The sequence below is a fragment of the Cucumis sativus genome, chromosome 4 (assembly GCF_000004075.3).
Source record: "Cucumis sativus cultivar 9930 chromosome 4, Cucumber_9930_V3, whole genome shotgun sequence".
Classification (NCBI taxonomy): Eukaryota; Viridiplantae; Streptophyta; class Magnoliopsida; order Cucurbitales; family Cucurbitaceae; genus Cucumis; species Cucumis sativus.
Window position 1 is genome coordinate 3,392,165 of NC_026658.2, and position 25,297 is coordinate 3,417,461.

Consider the following 25,297-nt stretch of genomic DNA (forward strand, 5'->3'; position numbering starts at 1 on the left):
CAATTCATACCTTTCTCGGCCTTTTGGCTAAGATCAAGTGTAGTATCTGTTCTTATCAGTTTAATATCTGATACGTGGGCCATCGGCTCACATGATATTAAATTAATTTTTAAAGGGGGAGAGCTCACCACGGTAGCTTGCTACTGGGGCTCTCGAGTGTCGCCCAAGCGTTGCACTACAGCTCGGGCTTGGCGCACCCCTCTAATATTAGTGATTAAATTTTTATTTTCCTGTCGGCTGAACGTTTGTTATTGCTTCTGTTCCTTATTGGTTAGGGAACAGTTTGGGTTTGACATTTGTAATTTGTATCTTCCACATGTAGCCAAGTTTACCGTTTTAATTATGTGATGCAATTATTACTTGTATATTCTTTATCTGTTACACTTAACAGACGTAGAAATATCAGTCGAGTTCGAGTTTGCAAGAGAATGGTTTCTGTGAAGAAGTCAAGTATCATCTATCTCTAAACTTAGAAATAACTTAAAATCCTCCAACCTTGTGCTCCAAATTGTTAGATATTTGCACAAATTTTTACACTGCATTATGGTTTTGAAATAACTTCGATTGAATTTTTGTTACTGAGTGAGAAACATGAGGTAGAACTAAGCATTCTTCTTTGAATGTGAATTGTAAAGTAAGTTCACATATTTTTGTGAACTGTAAAGTAATTTTACAAAGTTTAGTCAGATTATTTATTTTTTAAATATATTATTTATTAACTAAAATACATGAGACAGATGTTGAAGGGGTCTCCACTCCACAGTTGAGGTAAGGAAAGCGAAGAAGCTTTGAAACCCTCACGCATGGTGTCCTACCCCCGGAGTCAAGACGCAAAGCGACGACATTAACATCGTTATGACTAGTAATAAACTGAAATTTAATAACTAAAAAACGATGTCCACTAAAAGAAATAAGAGCATCCTCAATTTTGTTCATAAAAGACACCAACAAAAAAGAAAAAAGAAGGAAATTTTTTAAAAAGGGTCCGAAGATCTTGGTTCATTGCCAAAATTGTGCACTGTAGCATTACACTGTTTCTTGCTGCATCTTATTGACATAGCAAGGATAAAATTGCCTAATATAAGAGGGCTAATATTTACCTGTCTGTACATTTCAAAATTTGTATTTTGCAAAATGATATTAAAGAGTGTTGCGTCTGCCAAAGCATTTTCCACTAAGCTTCCCTGCGCTGGAATATGGTACCTGATGATAAAAGACAGTAGAGTAATACATGAAGTCAAAATTTAGCTGTGGGAGGCCACTGGAAATCACATTCCATTTATCTGTAAAATGCTTTGTTTATCAATCAGAGCTAAAATGAGAAAAAAAAGGTTTTTTTTTCCTCTCTCTCTCACCCCTTCTTAAGATGAAGAGATGCTTTGTGTAATTTGATACACTTTCAAGAGTAGAAAGTTGTACAACAGAGTGAGAAGATCTGGTTGCTTGCTTTTCTTTGAACCTCCTCTTTAATTGTGCTCGGAATGATGTTCCAAGAACCTAATCATCTTGAATTTCCATCACCACTCTTCAAGGTCCAAGAAGAACCGTGGGATATGCAAATTTCATTCATAACCTGCGAGAATGCAACAGGGCAAGACAACACTCAGATATCGTAACACCAGTTAAGGAGGCTGATAACATTTACGGAAATTTGTAATTTGATCGCACAACCCAATCCCTTCCTGCTTGAAAATTTTCCTTTTTCAAAGGAAAATAATCGATTACAAATTTCCCTTTTTCAAGCGGGTAAGCTCAAATAAAATATTGGCTAACCTTGCTATATTCATTGCTATTGATAGCTCTACCAAGTTCATGCTTTGAAGCTTCCAAAACATCAGCTTTTTTAAGCACTGCTTTAGGTCCTCGTCCACGTAAAAGTTGAATGACAACTTTCCTGCATAGAGCAGCATGCCACATAAGGTAAAGAACAAAGACGCCAAATTCTCAGGCACAAGTGAAATTTCAAATATTTTTCAACATTGATACAAGCATGGAAAAATAATGCAAACAATTTTCACATAAAGACACTTAAACATGAATAAAAGTCAACAACCTCAATGGATCATATTCTGGATGCTCTGGAGATGAGGTCAAGACATAGAGACCATGAATCTCAGTAGCGACTTGGCTTATGATTTTTTTTAATTCATCTGGAGGAGCATCAACACCATATGCAGCAGCCACCGCCATTCTGGCATCAGCTTTCGGAAGAGTAGACTGGGACACAGCCAAGTCACGCAAACCTTGACATATCAACTGAAAGCTACAATAATAAGGCAACCACATCAGCCTTGTTAATAGAAGATTCATCTTCTCCATGATACCACCAGGAATAGATTACTTCCATGCCCTATGATAAATCAACTCTAAGGCTATTACAAAATACGAAGACAAACTTAAAATAGAAAAGAAAAAAATAAGAAGAAAAAAACCCCTCAACAAAGCAGCCCAAAGGACCAATACGGTGCATGTAAAAATGTACAGAGAGATATAATTGTTTCCAAATCTAAAAGAAGGCTATCATTTATTTAAAAGTGCGTTCCCACGGCAAAAAGAGGTTAAGGTTAAATGGCAATGACATCCTAAATCTCATCAAAGCTCCTCTCCATACTATTCAACACAGTAGCATTCCTTCCCAACCAAGAAAAACATCTCGTAGAATAACCACACAAGAATGAAAAAAATGAGCCCCTACCTGCAAACCTTATGATTTTGAAAAAGCTTTTGAAGGGCTTTTGGTAAAGCTTCTCGAGTTTCATCCGACATTGCACCTTTGCGGTTAAGAGGTGCATTACTGCTTTTAGTTGTAGTCTGGTCAGAACTGACTTGTTTTTCAAGTTTAGGAACCACGCCAGGCTTTCCTGTGGCGGCATTTGCATGGTGAACACTTTTTATAGATCTCAGGAAAGTGAACCCTTTTTCCACGTTGTTCCAGAGCTCTTCTTGCTTCTCAGCAATTCTGACGTGGTTGCTTAAAAATAAACGGTCTGTTTTCTCCTTAAATTTCCAGTCCTTAAAGGCAGGTCTTTCAACACCAAATAAATTCAAAAAATGTTTCACTCTGTCCCGAAGAGACTTTGGAACATTTATCTGCGAAGAGCTGACCACTGGATTCTTGCTAAACAAAAAAAGAACAAAATCCCTAGCACAACGTCCACTGCCATCTTGCGGAATTAGAAATAAACTTTTTGGAACCCAGAGACCCTGCACTAACTGAGCATATTGCTGAAGAGTCTCAATAAACTCTTCTGTTTCATAATCAGGAGCATAATGCTTAAGTGCACTAAATCTTTGAACCGGAGGTCCCTATTGAAAAGAAAGAAAAAGATTGTTCAGAAAACAAATATGGAAACATGGAATAAGTCATCAACAATGAATCAGCATGATATAAAGGCAATGCACTTCCTAGTGAAGCCATTAGCATCTCCCACTTCCTCCTTCAATTCCAAACTATATTTTGCTTAACCGGGGAAGGAGGTAAAATATCTCCCAATAGCAAATGTGAAAAGCGTTCGCAACTTTTTATTTAAACTTATATGAAACAAAAAGAACCAATATTTAAATATGACCAATTGATGGAAAATATGATCAGCTTCTAAAGCAGATAGCCGTAGTTGTACTTCATTTTCAAACTCCTGTCTAAGCCCAGCCATTTTTCTTTTAACTATGGATCCTTTAATGTGAATCATTCTTGAATCTGACGTGTCAGGGGAAGCAGTAAATACACTTTTTAATAAAACGCCAGCACCATTTCCTTCTTAAAAAACACAGATAAGGACACCAACACTGGTATGAACATCATATAGTTCATAACCATCCACCGTGTTGGTATAGCTAACTAATGCTATAGATAATTTTGACTGTTTTTTTCTTCTTTTAAATGAAAGAAACGTTTTGTTGATAGATTAAAAATTTGAAAAAGGAAACAAATTCCAGGGAAGAAACTGGAATTTCAAATTCCCAAAGTTACCAAAAGCAAAAAAATGGGAATGTGCTCAATTCAACTCCATGTTTCACATTTACAGTAGCTAATATCCCAGCAGAAACAACATATGAAATATCACATAAACTTAACATCAATGAGAACTAAAAAAAATAAAAGAAATATAATTACAAAAAAGCTTGCAACATGAAGAAAAATTAAACTTAAGCCATTCCGAAGACATCCTCCCAATCTTTTTTCTCGTTCCTCTAATATTTTTTTCTCTTTTTCTTTCTTTTTTTTTCCTTCCATTTTCGGATATCTTGGGATATTTTATTCAATCAATAAAGTTGTTTCTTATAGAAATAAATAAATAAATAAAATAGAAGTTATTATCTATTTCTAAAACAATACTGATAATACCCACCAGTCTGGTAGTCTTTGTGAACAATGAAAACAGTAGAACATAGAAAAAATAAGTTCAAATTATAGTCAACCTAGGATTTAATATCCTACAAGTTTTCTTGACAACTAAATGTAGTAGGATCACACAATATACTAAAAGTTTTCTTGTAATAAGGTCACAGTTTTCTCAAGACCCGAATACTAAAAAAGAGATACTAATAACTTAAATTTGACAGTAAGTTAAATGATAATAAAAAATGTTTGATGAATATGAAACCATAAAAGATGGAATATACGTCCAACAAATAATGCATAGAAGTTAGATGCTATAGTAGATGTGCAAATGCATCAGAAATAATTTTTTTACAAGTATTCATTTAAAACAAACCTCGGTCAGCAATTTCTTAATCCGCTCCTCCAAAGACAATGAAAGCAAATACCTGAAATGCCCATAAGTAGGATTAAAACATTAATCAATACTAGAAGTCTCCCCGACAACTTCTTGCAACCAGTTGCCTGACAACTTAAATGTTCGGTAACATAAATTAAACAGCTGAATATGTAATTGTATTTACTTTTTAGATGGACCTTTGGGCTTGTTGCCGCTTGTACTCGTACCAGGACACAAGGAGTCCATATAGTCGTGCCTTAAATAAGTAGGAACCAAATCAAATACTCAAAAGAAAAATTATCAGATAGATGAAATTTACTGTATTAAAGATTTAATACATAAACAAGCAAAAAACACATACGGACTCATTGAAAATTGCATAGGGGAAACTGTTTGTGACACCATGCTTTGCAGATGTCTGGTTGATAGATCACTCTCTAAGCCATAGTACTTGAGTGGAATCCAGCACTAGAGAGAAAAAGTGAACAAAACAATTTTAGACGACTATAAAATGATGGATTTAACAGTAAGGCAATCATACCTAAGGTTGATAGTCGTGTCTTTGATTGTTTAAATCTACACGTTTTCATTTGTTCCCTTGTACTTTGAGAAATAGTCTCTTTTCATTATCTCAAGGATAAGTACTTTGAGTTATGTTTCCTTGTACTTTGAGTAATAGTTTTCATTTGTCAATTTTCTTTTAATATTCGTAAGTGTTTGGACCAGCTTACACGCATCTCACTAATCATACGGAACAACCCACCTAACCTTACAACCTTTGAGTGTCTAGGAAATTAATTTCGAGGTAGGTGGCCACCATGGAATGAACCCATGATCTCTTAATTAGTTAGTAGGATCATGTCTCATTTTTTTGTTCATTGAAAACATATTTCAAAATTTTCAAGGTATGTCATTCCATAGTTTAAAAAAATGTTGAAAAACCTAACACTTAGAAAGCACTAAAGCTGCTTTTAGAAGCATCACTTAATAAGTAATTCTTCTACAAGTGCAGGGGAAGAAACTCCCACTAAAAAATACTTTCTCAGAAACAATCTTAAACCTACACTATTGAGCACTCATTTTCAATGGTGTTACCTCCTCATCTCTAGTTTTAACTTCCGTTGAAGGTCCTGTTTGCTTCTTCTGTTCCATAGAAACAATACAAAAATCCATAAATACCAGAACAAAATATGTAATCCCAGATGTGAACCAATGCAATACAATGATAAGGTCAGTAGACAGTAAGTTAATGATAAAATAAATAAATAAATAAACTAAGAATAGACCATTCAAAGGAATAAGGTAAGTTGCAAAAAAAGAAAAAAAAAGTCTTCCGGGTAAAGGTAAATACCCTTCTGACAGCCAACAATAGTTTCTAAAAAATTGTTATAATTTTCGAAATTTGGCTAAGAATTCAACTCTTTTAGTCCAGAAAGATGAAAGTCGTGTTAGAAATATACTTAGTTTCCAAAAACTGAAAATAAAATTGTTATCAAACAAAGCCTAAACAAAAGTAATTAAAAAGGATTGATTGTAAGTGTGACACAACCAAGAGGCTAATAGCTGAAAGTTGCCACAAAAAGAAATAAAATCAGTAACTTCTCTTCAAATAAAACTTTTGTTCCTTTCCATCCAACAAAGCCAAGGAAAGCTCTACCAGCATAGCCCCAGAGGTTTCTAGCTATTAAATGATTGTGTTCCCTATAAAATAATAACAATAATTGTTATTATGATTATACTTTACAGTTACCAAATAAACACGATCAGCGACTTGGCAGATTTCCCAAGATAAAATTCACTATATTTCAGCAGTACTTTAGAATGGAATAGAAAAAATAGAAAATAACCTGCTTCCTTGATGCACCTGCAGAATTAACATCCACATGCTCTTCTGACTTAACATCTGAATCAGCTCTAACATTATTTTTCCTTTTCGGGCCACCAGAATTAAGGTGTTCAAATGATGGTCGAAGTTGCACAACTGCATGTACGGGATTCAGGTGTAGCTGCAATATAACACATAGATACATTAGCAATAGTTATTTACTTTTAAAGGAAAACTAAACAAACAGGTCCTTGTTCTAAAATTTGACAAATGATTTGATGACCATCATAAGATTAGGGGAATAAGCAGAAACCTATGATCCTCTTGCGTTCATGCTAATTAGTTAGAAGAAAAGGACCAATTTGACCAAGTACAAAATCTAGGTTTTCCATTCAAACAATTACAGATACAACAGTATAAGATCCTCATAATGTGATCTAAAGTATAAACTCTACTGTGAAGAACTTCTGGAATAAAAATATAACCTTCAAGAAATTTTAATCTTTCATAGCAACAAAAAAGTGTTCCACTAAACAACAAAAAAAGTATTTGCAAGAAAACCCCACCACAGGATCAAGGCCTCATGAACAAGAATCCCTTCTCCTTAGTAAAACAAAAGAAAAATATCCAAACAATGACAACAAAAGACCAAAATATCTGTTGTTTCCTTTTGAGAAAAAGGCAACATATGCCAAGATTTTACATATTTTCCATTTCCTTCACCATCAAAGTTTTAAGAAGACAAAATTTAAGAATATAGACGGTCAAGTCAATTTTGAGGAGGCAATAAGTTGAATAATAATCAACATTTATTTTAAGGCAAACAACCTTCTTTGGTAGATAAATATGATATTGTTAAGCGAAATGTGAGCTCATATTGTAATACGTAAGAAGTGTTTGTAACTATTCTTCCAATAATCAAAACTTTTATGGAAACCTTTTATTCATGGTTACTTAATATTTCAATATTATTCTTTTCTATTTATGTGAGAGTCCGTGTCATTTGTGTACCTTGTCTATTCTCATAGGACCCTGTCTAACCCTACTACATTTCATTGTTAATAAAGCTCGTAGTATATTAAATCTAAGGTAAGGCCACCGTGGCTTGAACCTATTTCCTCCAAGAACTTTATTATTCTTGCTTACCACTACGCTTATGTTTTCTGATTCAAAATTAAAAATGACTGAGTGCTAGAACAATGAAGAAACTAAGGGTCCATTAACTACGGTTGATTCAATGTCAATCATAAAAAGAAGAAGAAGAAAAGAAAAGGTGTGCAGTTCAAAAGATATGAGATAGAGAGAAGCAACCTTATTGCCCATAAGCAGACCAACAGCATAGGACGTAGCTAGAGGCGGTTGCCATGAAGATGTCAAAGTCTGAACCAAAAACAAAATTTTATTGGTATCCACAAAAATACACTGCCAATAAATCAATCCTCTGTTGAATATAGTACATGAAAGAAATAGCCCATGACTAATTAATAGGTGAAACATAGTTAAGTTGATAAAGTGAAAAGAAACTCAAGGATAATACGACGGGAAAAAAAGAAAGAAAAGAAAGAAGATTCAACTAGAAACTGTTGCTGAATTCGGTTTCAATGAACTATCACTGTTTTATCTTTTGGGAAAATCCTAACGAATGTAGCATGTTTTTTCAAGTTAAACCTGACATGATCTGCAAGTTCAATCACACAGATGAACCAGACTAGTAATCCTAATAAATAGCCAAATATGCATGAATTCGCAGCAATTTAAATCAACAGAACAGTAAGAGAAGATACCTGCTTCTTCATTTGGAATGTGCCATCAGCTTTGTTGTCATAGTTATTGGATTCAATATCAACATTCAGGTCGACTTCCACTTCTCCAGTGCTAGGTTTAACTCTTACCTGTTGAAACTAAAAGAGTACAGTTCAAATTCTTCCAGAATAATAAGGAATTAAAGAAAATGCTCACCTCGTCACATCGCCCCTCGAATTCATAGGGCCTCCAGCGTGGTCTAAGAGGATATTGCAACACATATAACTGGAAATAGATGACAGTCAAGTTAAAATTTCAAAAAGAACTAAATAATGGTACAAGGTATGAAAGACAAAGGCAAAGAAGACTAACTTTCGAATTGCTATCAACTGAAGGAGTAAATAGAACGTCGATTTCACGAACAACCATATCTTCAGAAGCATCCTCTTCAATTGGATCATCATCCACCATTGCATCCTCTTCAACTTCCGACTTAGTTTCAACGTCCATTTTAGCAACTCCATTAGGAAGTGAGGATTCAACTTTAGGTTTTACTTCTACTTCTTCACCGTCTTCCTTCTTCTCCTCAACTCGAGCATCAGGCTCTACAACTTCCGGCTTAGAAATGGGAGGTTGAGGTTCCAACTTCGTTAGCGGCTGTTGGGGCTCCGGTTTCGGAACTACTTCCGATTTTGGTTTCGGCTTGAATTTAGAGGACTTGGGTGCGAATCTGGAGGTCCGTGATGGTACCTGGCTCCCTTCGTCTAGGCCGTCCAGGTCCATCCTGAAAGGTTTTTGACGTGCTCCTTCCTCTTGGTGAATCAGCAGCGAAAAGCTTATCGGACACTAGAGAATATGCAATCGAAGTTTTTTCTTTCCGCAACCACCAACTGCTCCGGCGGAGAGATAACTTAGACCGCCGCACCCATAAATTTTCTGTATGCTCTTTTTTTAGGTTTATTTTCGTTATTTTTCTAAGTAATTTTCCCTTTACTTTCTCTTTTTCTTTCAAAAATAATTTCAGGTTTTCTATAAAAAAAAATGCAAGAAATTGTTCGAATATTTATAAACTATAATAATTTTAAAAACAATGTAAGATTGGATGCTGAGAGTGGAGCATTTTTTTCTACCTTTAATTAAATTTTTACTCTCGTTTAAATTTGATATTTTATCAAATATGAACCATTTGTTTAAGATTTTTTTTATCCAAGACACGATCTTAAACAACAAATAAAAAAGAAAAATAGAAGTTTGCTAAACTATTTTGAACCAAATAGAAGAAAGAAAACGATATAAAAGAAATGACAAACATGAAATATTTAAAAATAATCAGTTTTATGTGCTTTTACATTTTGTCGGCGGACCGTCAATATTTTGACTCTTTGATATATTTATGAAAGTTAATCTTTTTTTAACATAATTACCTTGTATTAGTATTAGAGATTAAGATCTTACTCTAAACAAGAATGAAAATGGTATTAAATTTGGTAGCAGCCAATATAAATTTCAAAAAACAAAAACAAAATTATTATCAAATTCCACCTAAACTTTTTCTGTGCTCAAAATTCTAAGATCTGTAATTTAAATTTTGTGACAAATAGACTTCATTTTAAAATATCATGTCATTGCCCGTTTATTTTTATTATAACGATGCCAATAATACATACATATAATACATGGACGGATCTATTAAGGGACCGTCTTCTTACATTTTCGAATTTTGTATTTTAATATTAATTTTGAAGTGTTAAATTACAATATAGGTTAAATAATGCATTAATATTACTATATTTTCTATTTGGTAGAGTGGTTGTGCCTCAGTCTAAAATCTCGAGATATTGGTTTAAATATTGTATTGGGGTTGGTGCATGTTCTGTTTCGTGTGACTTTAAAAAGGAATGAAAAAATTATTCAAAGAAGAAATTCAACACTTGATATGGTAGATTTTAATAGTTATTTATTTCTTCCTTTATTTAATTGTCTTTTCTAATAGAATTTTCTTGGGTTTTATGGAGTTTTGAGTTGATGGTGATATGAGTAGTATAATTTTTTCGTTGAAAACATAATTGTCATTTCTTTTATATTTTTATATTTATGCAATCTATTCTTTTAATTCTCATACCAAATATTAATTGATTTGTAGTTTAAGTTGGAGTTTGGAAAAGAAAATAAAATTGTTATAAGATAAGAAATTATAGAGAAAGAATAAAATGGATACAAACAATGCATATGCGCAACATTGTATGCTGCCCTATGTGTCCATATTTTGCTTTCTTAAGCATGTAGGTGTTTAGTCTCTCTATATATAAACCCTAATCAACACTTAGCAACATGAACCGAATTTTAACTCCTATTTTGCTCTCTTCACGTTACATTTAGGAGCATAATATCAAACATTCTAGTTATTTTTATGGTTAATGATGAGAGTGAGACAGACCACAATTTATTTAACTATAATTTTTTTTACTGTTATTTTTTAATAATTATTTAAAATAGCTTGTGGAAAAGGTCATGATTAAATGCAACCTTAGACTACACTTAATCTCATGCAACTCGTTTTCATTACATATTACTTAAAAATAAAAATAATTAATTTTGTTGTTTTTGTATGTGAATACTGTGTATCGAAATGTTGTTTGAATTACACAAAGATGACACCAAGTATTTTTCTTATAAAAATCTAGTACAATTTAATATTCTACATTTATCTTTAAATATCGATTAACAATACAACACAACAAATATTTGTGTAACGTTTTAACTCATAATCTTCAAAAAAAAAAAAAGACATAAAAAAATTTACACTCTCAGATTAATATTATTTTCAAAAATTTGTCCAATTCATCAATCTAATTGTCCATTTTTTTATTTTGATATTTAAAAAAAAACTAATTATAATCACAACAAATAGTCTAATCTGATACACTTACAATAATTTAGAAATACAATTTAAAAATCTAAATGTCTCTCCCATTATAATTTTCAAACTAAATTTAAATGTTGATATAAATTATTATGAAAGTTGATTGTTTTGGATTGATACAATGCCAACTAACATTAGACATAAAAAGTTTGAAGTAAATAAGTTTGAAGACGGCTTGTGAACTGACATTGATTATAGTATTGAAATTTAGATACATGAAACTCATGGAGGAAATAATCAAATCAAAAACTACTTTTCCTTTTCTCATTTGTGTCCTTTTCAAGATTTGAATGCAAATTTATTTGAATTTAAAGAAACACACACACTTTGCATTTGGCATTATTCTTACCCCTTATCCCAATATTTGGAAATAAAAGCTTGAGATGCACATGTAGCTGTACATCCCTTAGAAAGCCTATTGATTCTTGCTATGTTTGTTTGATGAGAAAATATCAATTGATATTGATTGGTCCAAAGATACCCAAGAAAGTGATACTTGTCTAAAAGTAGAATCATTCTCTTAATTAGGATATTTAACATGAGAGATTAATAATACATCTTCCTACTTTAAAGCTATGTAATTTATGAGTATATATATAAAAATGGTGTATGTTTTAAATGGTAAAATACACCTCCAGTTTAAATGGGTTTAATTATATTTAAGTTGTTATTTGAGAGTTTAGACAACCTAAATCTTTGGGTACAGGATAACTATATTAAAAATAACCACACATATATGAACATTTTGTATATATATACAAATATTTGGATGCTATTTGTTTCGTATAATATTTGAAGATAGTACTTACAAGGACTAATAATTTATTGATTTGTAATTAGTATAATATAAGGTGAACTTATATTTTGTTTATTTTTGTTAATTCAAATTAAAAATTCTTTTGATATAGTTTGTGTTAATTTTATATGCTAATCACTTCTTGACCAACAAAATGTTATATTATATATATAACATCCACTTAGAAAGAACGATGGTAAAGAAAAAAAAATGGTACCTCAACATGAGAATCTTAAAAATTCATGTTAGCGCATAAAACTCTCAATATGCATGCCAATATTTCAGATGTCCACTCTATAAGAATATTAGATTTCAAGCATCTGTGATCACTCTTATTATATAGTTAAAAGGTACATTACAAACAATATAAAAATGTATTTATAAATTATAAATGATAAATTCTCCAGGTTGAATAATTTATAAAACTTTAAACTTTTGTATAAGGGGATAAAATAATATCTACCCGACTCCAAAATTTAACCCAAGCCCTCGGTTTTGACATCCTCGTAAAGATTAGGGTTGTTCGTTTTTTTGGAAATATGTTTTTTTTCTATTTGTGTTTTTCCTTTATTCTTGATGAGAAGATGAGAGTACTCTATCATTTTCCATTAGTTGTCTCTTGGTCAATTTGACTTGAAAAAATAAAAATAAATGATCTTAACTTTATAATACATCATAACCAAACACCATAAAATCTTTGAAAAATGATTTGAATGAGGTAACATAACTTTTGCTTAATAAAATGTGCCTAGTAAAAGTTTAAAACCTTTTTTTGGGAACTTTTATAATACCTAGAAGTTCACATTGCATCACTATCTTCAAAGTTCCTAATGTTTTTCCTATTTTCCTCTTAAGAATATTATAATATCACATGTTTGTGTGTAAATATTTCAACTTACAATTATTGAAAAAGGTTTTAAGTATTGAATAAAATAATATCAATAGAAGATTAGGCTATAAACTTCGTTCTTTAAACGTTTTTTTAGTGGTTGTGACTATTAAATTCCGTACTTTAAACAATTTTCACTTTTTAGATTTTTTTCTTTCTCTTCGAAAAATCACGTAAACTTTTGGAATTGTGCCTATTTAACCTTTGTGCTTTAAAATACTCCAATAAATAACTATGTTAGAATTTTTCACAATTCAATTCTATCGTATCAAATCTAAAGTTATGTAACTAAACTTTCATGAATAGTGATGAAATTTAGTTTCAGAATTATAGTCGGTAACGATTCAAGTCTTCAAATTTTTTATTTTCGAATTTGAAACAAATTAGATCTTGTTTGATAGGTTATCCTTTTTGTTATGTATCTTTTAGATTAGTGTTTTGTCTCGGTTGGATTGAAACTCTAGCTCTTTTAGTCAAAAATTTAAAACAAAAAATTAGTTCATAAAAACTTATTTAGATTTTTGAAAACAATATATATTAGATAATAGATAATAAAATGTATACACGTTGAGATTGGAGGGGTAGCACTTGTAAATTTAATTTTGAAAGATCCAAAAACAAAAATAAAATTACTGCCAAATAATGTCTTAGGCTTTTTATTTAACTATACGACCATTCGATCTTTATCCTAAAAAAACTCTTTCCATAGTATAATAACTTAATTTTTTTTAGTTTATAAAAGAATTTGATTCTCCATAAATTTAACGTATAAATAATATAATTAAATTTGAACAATAATATAATTGTGAAGACTAAATCATTATAAATTGTAATTAAATAAGTAAATTATGGTAAATTTGATTAGTGTATTTAAAAGATAGAGAGTGTGATTAGACATTAAAAGATGACTTTTGAGAAAATGGGGTTGATGTAGTTAAAAGATTTTAGATGAGGTGTGGTGTGGTGTGGTATGAAAAAGGGAGTAGTAGGGAAGAGGGTGAAAGTCCGAAAAGCTGATTGACTTTTGTTTATAAAGAAATTGAAAGAAAAGCAGCCGGTCCAAAGTCCCAAACCGGTGAGCTGTCCGTTTGGGCAATTCCAAAACCCAAAATCCTACACGGCACTAAACGACAACCACAACCATTGTATCGGGACCAGATATTCTTCTCTCTCCTCTTTATTATTATTATTATTATTATTATTTATAAGATCAATTTACGCTGTAATTTCCTCTAACCTAAGCCTAACTCAGTGTCGTATTCCCATTGCTAACCTTCTCCCAACATCATCACAATATGTCTCTAATTTTCTATTTACAATTTTCATTCCACACTCTACCCATTCAATATTTTATATCCTATTATACAACAATTCAATTTATCTTACTCTGTACCTAAAAATATTATCAGAAGTTTTTGTATCAGAAAATTATACTAATAAAACAAAATACGAGTAGCAAGAATCGAGTATCAATTAAATAATTTATTTATTTTGGTGTTTAGAAAGTGAGTCAAATAGAAACCACAAACAAAAAAGAATTTAATTCAACATTTAAATTACCTTTTATTTTAAAATAATAATAACAATAATAAAGAAGACAATCTCTCTGTATTTCATTTATCTTTTCTCCATCAAAAGTCAACATAAAGAACTTCAAAACAAGCTTTCTTCATAATTCTTAGTACAACCTATCTTTTATTTTATCTTTTCTTATCCCATTCCATCTCGAATTCTCTGTTCTTTTTTTTCCCTCTGTATTTCAAGTTATACAATCATAAACCTATGTTTTAAAAGAACCCCGTATGGTATATTTCATTTACAAGTTTATACCCTTTGGTTATTTCCTTTGATTTTACTCGCCGGAGACTGGTTTTCCGGCCGCCGTCCTATCATTGGCTTTTTCACCTTCCGGCCTTTCCCATTAGATTTGATCTTTTTTTCCCCCTTTCATTTTAATGGGGTTTGAGTTGATGGGACCGGTTTCTCAGTTTATGGGTATGAATTAAAGAAGGTTGACTGGTAGATGAGACATAAAAAGAGAGATAAAAACCTAGAACAAAAAATCATCCCGCCGCCGGCAAAACTCTAAATCAATTTTCCGATACTCAAGATGCTAACAGACTTAGAAAATTCAGCCGAAGTCAGTATTGCCTCCACCGTAAATCAACTTCCGCCGACCAAATCTGCCGTGAAAAAAAAGCGTAGTTTACCCGGAATGCCAGGTAATAATCGGAACTTTCCTTCTCAAATTTGGTTTTTTTTTTTTTTTTTTTTTTTAAAGCTTGATTTTTGTGAAACAGATCCGGATGCAGAGGTAATTGCTCTGTCTCCGAAGACCCTTTTGGCTACAAATCGATTTGTGTGTGAAATTTGCAACAAAGGTTTTCAAAGAGATCAGAATCTTCAACTTCACCGACGAGGTCATAATCTTCCATGGAAACTCCGGCAACGGACAAGCAAAGAGGTGAAAAAGAAAGTCTATGTCTGCCCGGAACCGTCGTGCGTCCACCACCATCCGTCGAGAGCTCTCGGCGATCTGACTGGAATAAAGAAGCACTTCTGCCGGAAGCACGGTGAGAAGAAATGGAAGTGTGAAAAGTGCTCTAAAAAATACGCCGTCAAGTCCGATTGGAAGGCCCATTCTAAGATTTGTGGAACCAGGGAGTACAAGTGCGACTGTGAGACTGTGTTTTCAAGGTCAAATTTCAAAATTAGTTTGTGGGTTTTGTTTGTTTCGTCAATTTTCTTTTTAAAATTTGATTTGGGATTTTGTTTTTTTGTACTTTTGTAGAAGAGATAGTTTCATCACTCACAGAGCGTTCTGTGATGTGTTGACAAAGGAGGTTGCCGGAAGTTTGTCTCCGGCAGCGGCGGAGATTCCTAATTTGGAGTCCGATTCTCAGGTTCAGCGACCGTCGGGTAGTTCGTCTCCGCCGTCTTCTGCTCCTCCTCTTCCCGCCGGTACCGCTCCCGTCTCAGTAGCCCTTCCTCCATCCACTGACACGATGTCGTCAATCGCGTCTATTGAGAATAAAGGTAATTATAATTAGGTTTAAATCATCAATCCTAATTTAACTAATTAAGTATTTTAAACTTTTATAATGTTTTTTAAATCCTTAGACTCTTTTTGTACTATAAAAAAATTAACAAAAAGGAAAAGAAATAACATTCTAATACTCTTTTTCTCTTTCACTTTGAGGGAAAACACCCTCTACTCTCTAGACTCTAAATAGACAAGTGGATACTTAGGGCTTGCATTTGTCTTTGAAGTTTTTTTTCTAATGGTATGAGTATCACCTCTATGATTCATAGATTCATCTCTTAAAACATATGAAATCTAATATTTTATTTTAATATTTTATTTATGTTAGATTTTCGTCTCCCACTTTTATACACTTGTAGCATTAGAGACAACCACATTTATCGTAACTAGATATATCTCTAAAAGTTGTAAAAATGGATAGTGAAATTTGACATCAATCATGAAGGTGCTAGTTGAAGAGGTCATTCATACCAAAACCACTAAAAAAAAAATTAGTAAGTAGTTCTGGTACTTGACTAATTTGACATTAATTGTAAGAAAAAGAATGTTGATTATTTTTACTTGATTTGTAAATGTAACACTACAAATTTCGTTGTAATCTTTCATACTTCAAAAAGTTTTATATTAGATCAATAGATTTGTAACACACATATTTAATAGTATTTTTATAATCCAATAAATTTCAAAGAAATTTGATTCAAAAACTAATTTTGGAGTTTTTTTTTTTTATTCTGGTTGAAGTAGGATAAAAATTGGTGTGATAGTCATTGTTTAAAAATTAGAAAACATACATAACTATCATTTAAATACTGAAATTACAAGTGAGGTGTAAAAATTAATTCTATGAAACATTTTTGTTCTTAGTTTTGTGGTTAATGCTAAAAATTTCATGTGCTCTTTTAACAGGTTAATTAACTTTAATTTAAGACGATGTAGATTTGGTCCATTTTGTTTATCAGTCGCTAACATTTTGATATTTGTAAATATTTAGTTGTTTTGCTATCCATTAATTTATACATCTTAAAAAGGAATCAATAATATCCATTTCAGCCTCACCGGAAAATCCTCCGCCGCTGATTGGAGAGGCACAAGACAGAACTAGCCTAACCGGAAACTCCGGCAGCAGCAACACCACAATTAGCAGCACCAATGCTACCGTATTGGCTAGCTTGTTTGCTTCCTCTGCCGCATCACTGAGCTTACAGCCGCCACAGCCGCCAGCATTTTGCGACTTATTACGAGCCATGGCGCGGCCCGATCGGGCGACTGAAATTGCACCGCCGTTGGTTTTTGAACCTCTTTCTCTGTGCCTATCGACCGACACTGAATCGTCGCTTTTCAGAACCGGAATCCAAGATTGCCGCCCATATGTGCCACCGACGCCGCCAGCCATGTCCGCCACCGGACTCCTACAGAAGGCCGCTCAAATGGGCGCTGCGGCTGCGGGCGCATCAGTGTTTCGTGGACTTGGTTTATCGTCTTCCCCTTCTTCTGCACAACAGGGGAGTTTATAAATGAGTGGACCGGTGGCCGGAAAGGCAACCCTCCGCCTGACACGGCGGCAGAATCGTCATTTTGTTGAAAAGTGGCGGCGATTGTTTGCTGTTCGCTGTCTAGGTTATAGAACAACTATCAAATAAAATATGTCTTAAAAATGGAATTTATATAATATTGTTCCTTTCAATTTAAGCTCTCCAAGTTCTTCATTTCGAGTTAGTAAAAAATTTTACCTTTCAATTAGATACATATTATTGCTTAAAAAAACCTTAAATTCTCTACTTTATATACAATAAATTAGGTTAAAATAAGCCTAATTCAACTAACACAATCGTTGCAATATTAATTTCGAATTCCTTACTTCATACAGTATCTTAATAAAATTTAGGTCCTTACTTCATACAGTATCTTAATAAAAATTAGGTTGGGATCAATTTTTAGGACATGATTGTAAAATCACTTTTAAAAGTTCGTCATCTTTTCTATTTTCTAAAGAAAGAAAATTCATTAATCACTACACTCAGACCAATCATTTTTCTTTTAGTTTCATCTCATTTTTTTTAATCTTTTTTTACCTTTTCATTCCTCTTTTGTAACATTTTTTTTAATTTTTTTTTGAAGTTCTTCTCTACCTCTCTATTTTGTCTTAAAATTTTATATTTATATGTATATAATATTTCTCTAATTTTTTTGCAATCTCAAATGTAGTGCTTAATTTTTTTTAACAATAATTTTAAGATTCTCTAATTACAATTGAGAAAAAAACGTTTAAAATCATTTGAATATCCTCTTAATTCAATTACTTTGCACACATGTATGGAGCGTACCGATGATTTGTAACACTTTTACAAAATTAATTGTAATTAATTTAGCTAAAAAAACTTATTATAAAAGTCAAAATACAGCTCTCTCAATCATTGACAATCACTCTCAAAAGTATAAAACAAAACATTCAAATAATTGTATAAAAACCAACTGTTATTAGGAGTGTGTTTGGTTGAGATTGTAAAGGACTTAATTTTGTAAAAAAAGGACTATTTTTTAAAAAGTAATAATGTATTTTTTAAAAGTTCATTTATAAAATAATCTATTTTGGAGAAATTTTTAAAAACTAAATTCATATATAAACACTTTGTAAAAAATATATAATCAAACATTGGGTGTTTAAATTTTAAATTCATTAAAAAAAAAGTGTTTAAAAAAATGTATTATTGAAACCGATCCAAAATCAATTCTTATAAATTCATCATTCCTAGAAGCACTGAAAAAGAAAATGTCATTGAATGTATGTATTTGTTACATCATTTTGATTAATTTTGTGGATGAAATGTGATTGCATTGGTAATATAATTTAACCATTGTATAGTCGTGTCAATCTAATCCTAAATTAATACTAAATTGATAAATTAATACTAAATTGACATAGCTTAGTCATAGGAAACAAATAGATTTGTTATTTCAATTATTTTTATATGCATAATTTTTTTTTTTGGAACTTTTTTTTTAAAAATCGTTACAACAAAATTTGAATTAGTTAAGTTTTTAGTGTGATCACGGGTTGAAATTGATATCAACCATGTTCATAATATGTAGAGTAAGAAATTTACTTTGAGATTAATAGTAAAAACATTATACTCATTTTATATGTATCGTTAACTATGTGTATCAAAGCCAATTTCAATCGTTATTCATTATACTTACCAAATAAATACAAAGTCTATTCTAATTTGCAACTCAAACAAAGGTAAAAAGAAGCACAACACATTACTACAAATAATATGTTATGAATTCAACATATAATAACTATTCAATATGTTTTCTTTCATTTAAACTCGAAATTTTACGATAACATCAATTTAAACATTTGATGATACATGCTAAAAAGATATTAATTCAATCTATAAAATATTAAAGTAAACTAATTTAAATTTTTTGGACAAACTCTAATTGTCCATTTTGCAATCATAATCTAAACTGATTTGCTAATTTATGTAAGAGTTTAAACAATACAAACTATATAAACTTTGACCAATACATACCATAAGTTTAAAATAATTTGAAGGGTGTAAATTAATACCTCAGTGAGGTTTTAAATTATCCACTTCACTTTAATTGATACAACTAAAATGAATGTATATGTATATATATAGATCGATAGTCTTTTTTACTTTTGGGTTGTCTATTTTTTATTACAACAATTAATTACATTACAACATTCTTGTTTTTTTCTCTCTCTTTTGTGATAACCAATTCCCGAAATGTATGGAATTCTCCCAAAAATTGATTCTATGTTATTAGAATAGCAAATGAATTCCATAAATTGATTCTATGTTATTAGAATAGCAAATACTAATTTGTTAAAAATTAAAGGGATTGAAGCTATAGCATCATCATGAGTTGGAATGGGAATATGTGCGAGATGGCTATCGCATTCTTGAAGAATAGTTGGAATTAGGAAGGTGATACATTCTTGAAGAATATGAGTAACAAATTATAAAAAGATGTGTTGTTGTAGGAGGGAAGGAGAATGTTAAATTGAATTCATTGGTAGAGGGATTGGTCATCAGCTGTGAAAAGAAAAAAACACTCCACGTTTTTAGTCTCTAGAAATCATCATTTCCATAACTTTATTTATTGAATTGTTGATTTAATTGTAATTTTATATTATCGGAAATTTGTGAACCCTACAGAGGAAACTGGAGGAGGTTTTGAATTGGCGTTCGTCATCCATTTCGGATCTCCCTTGGCGCTCCTTTCACTTCCTAGGGTTTATCCTCTTCTAGTTACTTCCAATATTTTCTTCTCAGCCTACCCATTTTCCTTTATTAGTCGCTACTTTTGCTAATCTCCACTAGATGCACTTTCCTCCATCTTCAGCCATTTACTCGCTCTCTTCTCGATCTTTTTCACACGGATACCGGTACTTTTTTCTTCAATTTATTCTTGTATTGCACTCTCTTTAAATCGCGTGCTACGATTGAGAGATACCCATGAGATAATACTGTTGAAATGTGTTGTTCTCTTTCTGTTGACTGTTATAAAACTTGGGTATTCAAGCGAATTGAAGAATTGATGGTGTCAAGCGTTACGAATGAACATTATATGCTACATCATTGAGTTTGACTACCAGGGATAGCTTCTGATACTGCTTTAGAATTGAATTAGTTTATCAGTCAAGCTACAAATCTTATCCATATCGGATATAGCTCTCTTTATCTCATCTCCTGCAGGTATGATTTTTGGTGTAACTAATTGATTTTTGTTTTCCTTAACAGGGTTGTTTCAGCTGCTTTCTGTGGACGAATTTTCAGATAGAAAGTTTGTTACTTTGGTTGGTTGTAGATGAATTGAGAGTAATGAAACTTTACAATCTGTATGGTTTTATAGGTTCTAAGTTGATTGAGACATTCTCGGAGTCAAAAGCATTTGCTAAAAGGGACTAAGATGCTAACAAGATCTGTTTTGAGGCTTAATACTACTACATGCTCTGATGTTCAGAAAGCAATAGCCGCTGGACAACAAAGTGGGCTGTGCTATATAAACAGTTTGCTGCTTGGACGAGGGGAATTGTCATCGAAGGATTGCCGGGTGTCTCATTCCTTGCCATATTCCACATTTTCAATATCAAAAGCTTTGAATTTTTCACCAACATTCCCGTTCAATAGAAAAACTATGGCGGCTTCTAGTGCTAAATCTGTTTCTAGAGATGTCTATCTTGAAAATTTCGTCACAAACCGTGGAAACGGTTTTGCAACACCTGTGCGAGTGTTCAATCATAGAAGTTATGGGAATTTCCAGAAAGCTCGTATGAGTTTGAGAAGGAAACAGGCATCCAATAATTGTCTAATCTCTAACAGTTCAATTGATCTAATGCGTGTGAAGGGCAACTGCTTTCTACAAGTTGGGGTGACCAATCTTCATGCCTTACCTCATGCATGCTATGCTGCAGGGACTGCTAATTCTCCGGCTTTTGACAGCAATTCTCGTGATGATCAGTTCCCAAACTCGACCACTTTGCCAAGCAAGTATGTCTTTTATTGTTGCACTTAGTTTGACAAGCGTTTATTGTAAGAGCTTTTAGTTGTATATTGTTACATCTTCTTTCAATCTAGCAGTTATTGTTCAAGAAAAACTATTTGGCTAGTAATGTTGAAATTTTGGCCGATCCTGGCAATATCATTTTCTGAATGCATTACTGGACCAATTCATGGTTCTATACTCTGATAAGTACTGTCTGTGTCTGACGCTGGAGAGCGTTAATCCTGATGACCCATGTTTGAATTTCATGAGAGTTCTTGTTGAGCTTTTGCTCATGTATGTTCTCTGTCCAATGTCAGTATCTATCATGGTATTCTCTATCAATATGCTGATAGTTCCATCAACATTTCACATATTCATGGTTCAATATCAACAGAAGGGGTGAATCCATTTCGCCTTATTGATAGTCTCGTGTGATCAGCCTGGACATTCATGGATATAAAAAGATGTAAAATGTTTATTTATCAATCTATATATTTTTCCTTGATTTTTGTTTTTTTTTTGTTTTTAAATTCTTTTAGAAATTTCTACAAATAATTACGTGACCAGATATCAAAGATTAAATAAAAAATATAAAAATTGTTTATTGAACTAAGTTTTTACTACCAAACTAAGTTATAAATCTTCTTCTTAGTGTATGTCTTCATATAGGGATATTGATGATAAAGTTCAATGGCTATAGATACATTGACAAATATTTTTGAATGTGAGAATTTTGCCTATAATTAAGTGATTTATGCAATTAAGTGATGTTTTTTTTTGTTCTTGACTGTTACTGATATTGATGTTAAGTTTTCTTCTTTTGTTCTCTTTAACCTCTACTTGTAAAGCCATTTTATCTTCACACTAAGTGACATGATTTGTATCGAACTGTAGAGGTTTATTAGGTGAAAGAACTTTGAAGCTGCTTTCAGGATCATGCTATCTTCCCCATCCTGATAAAGAAGAGACGGGAGGAGAGGATGCTCATTTTATTTGTGTGGAGGAACATGTAGTTGGCGTTGCGGATGGTGTAGGTGGTTGGGCAGATGTTGGGATTGATGCTGGAAAGTTTGCTCGCGAACTTATGTCAAACTCGATAAATGCCATACAGGAGCAGCCTGGGGAATCAGTTGACCCTGCCAAGGTGTTAGAGAAAGCTCACTCCGGCACTACGGCTAAAGGTTCTTCAACAGCCTGCATCATTTCTCTTTCTGAAAAGGTATCCATACAGAACTGCCAGGGCGTATCCAATGCTTCTCTGTTATTGTATGGTTAAGGAGTTTATCGTAAGATTGCTTTCCAAATTTGACATTAACTACTTTACTTTTGGCCAATGAATTGGTTAATGCTGTGTAACAAAATTTTGTTTAGAAATGTCACTCTAAAAGTTTGTCCTCATTCACTTGGAAGTTGCATATTTTCTGTGCATTGACATGGCTTATCCTATTTCTTCTTAAATACAAATTCGTGGATAATTAGTAACCCAAAAAGTATGCCATTATCCAACGTTGAAGGTTAACATTGTTGGGGCTTGGTGCTTGGGATTAGCCAAATTAACTCTTCTTACCATCTTGAACAATGGAAATATGGAATTATCATCACGGTGGGAAAGTTATCCTTAGTGAAAGTTGTTTGCACTTCAATTTTATAGTTTCAAAAGTACTTTTAACCCATTTCAATTCTGTTTCTTTCAGTTGTAATTTAGATCCCAGATGGCCCAGATACATCAACTGCTATACGTTCTTTACTTGCAAGAAAGAACTATAACTTGGACAACAAATTTTTAGTTTTAAAATATGTAAAATAATAGAACGGAATAGTTTCGTTTCTTCTGTCTTAATAAATAAGGTTATATTAATGAGAAGTTTTGTTTTTACATCTCCGCAGGGACTCCATGCTATCAATCTGGGGGATAGTGGATTCATAGTTATAAGAGATGGAAGCACTATTTTCAGATCCCCCGTTCAGCAACATGGCTTCAATTTTACTTATCAGTTGGAGAGCGGCAATGGTGGTGATTTACCCAGCTCTGGAGAGGTCTGTTGAGTATTTTTGGCATCTCTCTTTTGCTCTTTTATGTTGCTTAAAACATCAATATCCGTAGGGAGGTATAGAGGTTCTAGGCTTTGTCTCTTTGCTTACATTTAAACAGAGATTATCACATACTTGGTCTCTGAAAGTATGAAAATACATTACGAATGTGAACAGATAGTTAGATCCAGCAGTGTATCTGATTTTGAATTTGAACAATGTTCATAACTTCAATCTCAAAATGGCTCGAAATCCTTGAGCAATAAGACTGATATTATGTACTTTTTAATCACTACTTCCCCTAGTATTTTTTATGTAACGCACTGAAGAATCTTTTCTTTGATCCTTCTGACCAGATTTTTATGATACCTGTCGCTCTGGGAGATGTCATAGTTGCCGGAACGGATGGCTTATTTGACAATCTATACAGTAATGAGATTTCAGCAGTTGTAGTTAACGCAGTTAGATCTGGGTTGGAACCCGAAGCAACTGCTCAAAACATAGCTGCTTTAGCACGCCAAAGAGCACTTGATAGGAACCGACAAACCCCATTTTCTGCTGCTGCCCAAGAGGCTGGTTATCGCTACTACGGTGGTAAGCTGGATGATATCACTGTTGTTGTCTCGTACATAACAAATTCCACAAGTACATGATTGAGTGCAATCTCTGTTACTACAATGGAGCCTGATTGAAATGTATTTCATTGCAACATAATGGTGATTGTGTGGATTGACAATCTTTGGTCCCAGTTTTTCTTCCATGGAGTGCCGTTGACAAAGCTGAATGGTTTTTTTAATTCAATCATCGTTCGCAAATTTACTAAGATTTCTGTAAACCCCTTTCACTTTGTACTTTAGAAGCAGTCTTTAGGCAGATGATAGATGTTACTTTAGATTTTTTAGTAAAGAAATAGCCGGAGCATACCCCACTGATTGATTCAATCTCTTGACGTTCTTGCTTCTAGTGAATGAATTGACTCGAATAATACGGTTTTAGAACTGTTAAATTTGTGACATAACAATTTCCTTTACTATATTTATTACTCGTTTTGGTGTTTGAGCACAATGAAAATTCTTTCTTTACGATGGTAGTGAGGTGTACATTGTTTTGCTTGACAAGTCGAAGACCGCTTGCAAAAATTCTTTCCAACATGGTTGTAAATTTAATAATAAAATTCAAAATAACAGTAGTTAAACAAAGTATAATAGAATTTCGTAGATGACTTAATTTATATCCAACTCAAATTGTTAACGAACGAGTGATAGACTTCAATTATGATGGAATCGATAGATATCAATAATTGAGTATATTAATACTTTTTATAAATACAAAATATGGCTAAATTGATTATGAAAAAGAAAAACGATCGAGAAATTAAAAGGAAACGAGAATTCATTTGTGGTATAAGATATAAAATATGAAAAATTTGAACCTCAAACTTGAAGAAAAATAATACATATTGTTTACTTTCGAACTATGTTGATGATGTAACTTTCTTATAGTTATGAATTTCATTTTTCGCGGTATGTTTTTTTTAAAAAAAGCCCATAAAATTTATGTTTAGATTTATATGGTAGTTGGTATACATTTGTATTGTCTAAAGATTAATTTGAAAAAAGAAAAAGAGTTTCTGCAATAGTTTGGTGTTTGTGAATTTAAATCAGTAAAAGTAAAAGAATTAGGAAAAGGAAAAGCATAGGTTGAGAGAGGTTGGATGTACAAAAGTTGAATTATAATATCACTAACATAAATTAAAAAGTATATAAAAGTAGTCTCTATTTAAGGTGTGACAATATATGGAAAGAAAATTGT

At 32.4% G+C, this 25,297-nt stretch overlaps 3 protein-coding genes and 1 non-coding gene across 8 annotated transcripts; 3 read left to right on the plus strand and 1 right to left on the minus strand.

Moving 5' to 3' along the window:
* The first annotated feature begins 6 nt into the window (after positions 1–6).
* On the plus strand, positions 7–202 carry LOC116403592. The gene has a single exon (XR_004216396.1). It is a non-coding gene; the product is annotated as a U2 spliceosomal RNA (small nuclear RNA).
* Positions 203–902: 700 nt separating this feature from the next.
* LOC101212587 (DNA-directed RNA polymerase III subunit RPC5) lies at positions 903–9,277 on the minus strand. Of its 3 annotated transcripts, XR_969196.2 has the most exons (14): positions 8,659–9,273; positions 8,503–8,571; positions 8,328–8,435; positions 7,855–7,923; positions 6,566–6,724; positions 5,814–5,861; positions 5,080–5,186; positions 4,903–4,974; positions 4,716–4,767; positions 2,696–3,306; positions 2,054–2,263; positions 1,774–1,894; positions 1,356–1,573; positions 903–1,203 (listed from the first exon to the last, which is right to left on the minus strand). XR_969196.2 is itself a non-coding variant. In XM_004149110.3 (13 exons), exons 1-13 carry the CDS (start codon positions 9,067–9,069, stop codon positions 1,502–1,504), a joined length of 2,109 nt encoding a protein of 702 aa, XP_004149158.1. In that variant the 5' UTR covers positions 9,070–9,273; the 3' UTR covers positions 953–1,501. The 3 variants fall into 3 exon arrangements, 2 of the variants coding, with proteins under 2 accessions (XP_004149158.1, XP_011653141.1); XM_004149110.3 differs by having other exon boundaries at positions 953–1,573; XM_011654839.2 differs by lacking the exons at positions 903–1,203; positions 1,356–1,573; positions 1,774–1,894 and having other exon boundaries at positions 2,145–2,256; positions 8,659–9,277.
* Positions 9,278–14,536: 5,259 nt separating this feature from the next.
* LOC101215476 (zinc finger protein ENHYDROUS) lies at positions 14,537–17,643 on the plus strand. Its single transcript, XM_004149121.3, has 4 exons — positions 14,537–15,116; positions 15,195–15,591; positions 15,686–15,930; positions 16,988–17,643. The coding sequence occupies exons 1-4, from the start codon at positions 15,005–15,007 to the stop codon at positions 17,449–17,451; spliced, it is 1,218 nt and encodes a 405-aa protein (XP_004149169.1). The 5' UTR covers positions 14,537–15,004; the 3' UTR covers positions 17,452–17,643.
* Positions 17,644–19,949: 2,306 nt separating this feature from the next.
* On the plus strand, positions 19,950–24,550 carry LOC101215706 (probable protein phosphatase 2C 80). Of its 3 annotated transcripts, none has more exons than XM_011654840.2 (5): positions 19,950–20,354; positions 20,710–21,459; positions 22,349–22,673; positions 23,342–23,491; positions 23,842–24,550. In XM_011654840.2, exons 2-5 carry the CDS (start codon positions 20,879–20,881, stop codon positions 24,136–24,138), a joined length of 1,353 nt encoding a protein of 450 aa, XP_011653142.1. In that variant the 5' UTR covers positions 19,950–20,354; positions 20,710–20,878; the 3' UTR covers positions 24,139–24,550. The 3 variants fall into 3 exon arrangements, with proteins under 3 accessions (XP_011653142.1, XP_011653143.1, XP_004149170.1); XM_011654841.2 differs by having other exon boundaries at positions 20,822–21,459; XM_004149122.3 differs by having other exon boundaries at positions 19,951–20,664; positions 20,822–21,459.
* Positions 24,551–25,297: the final 747 nt, after the last annotated feature.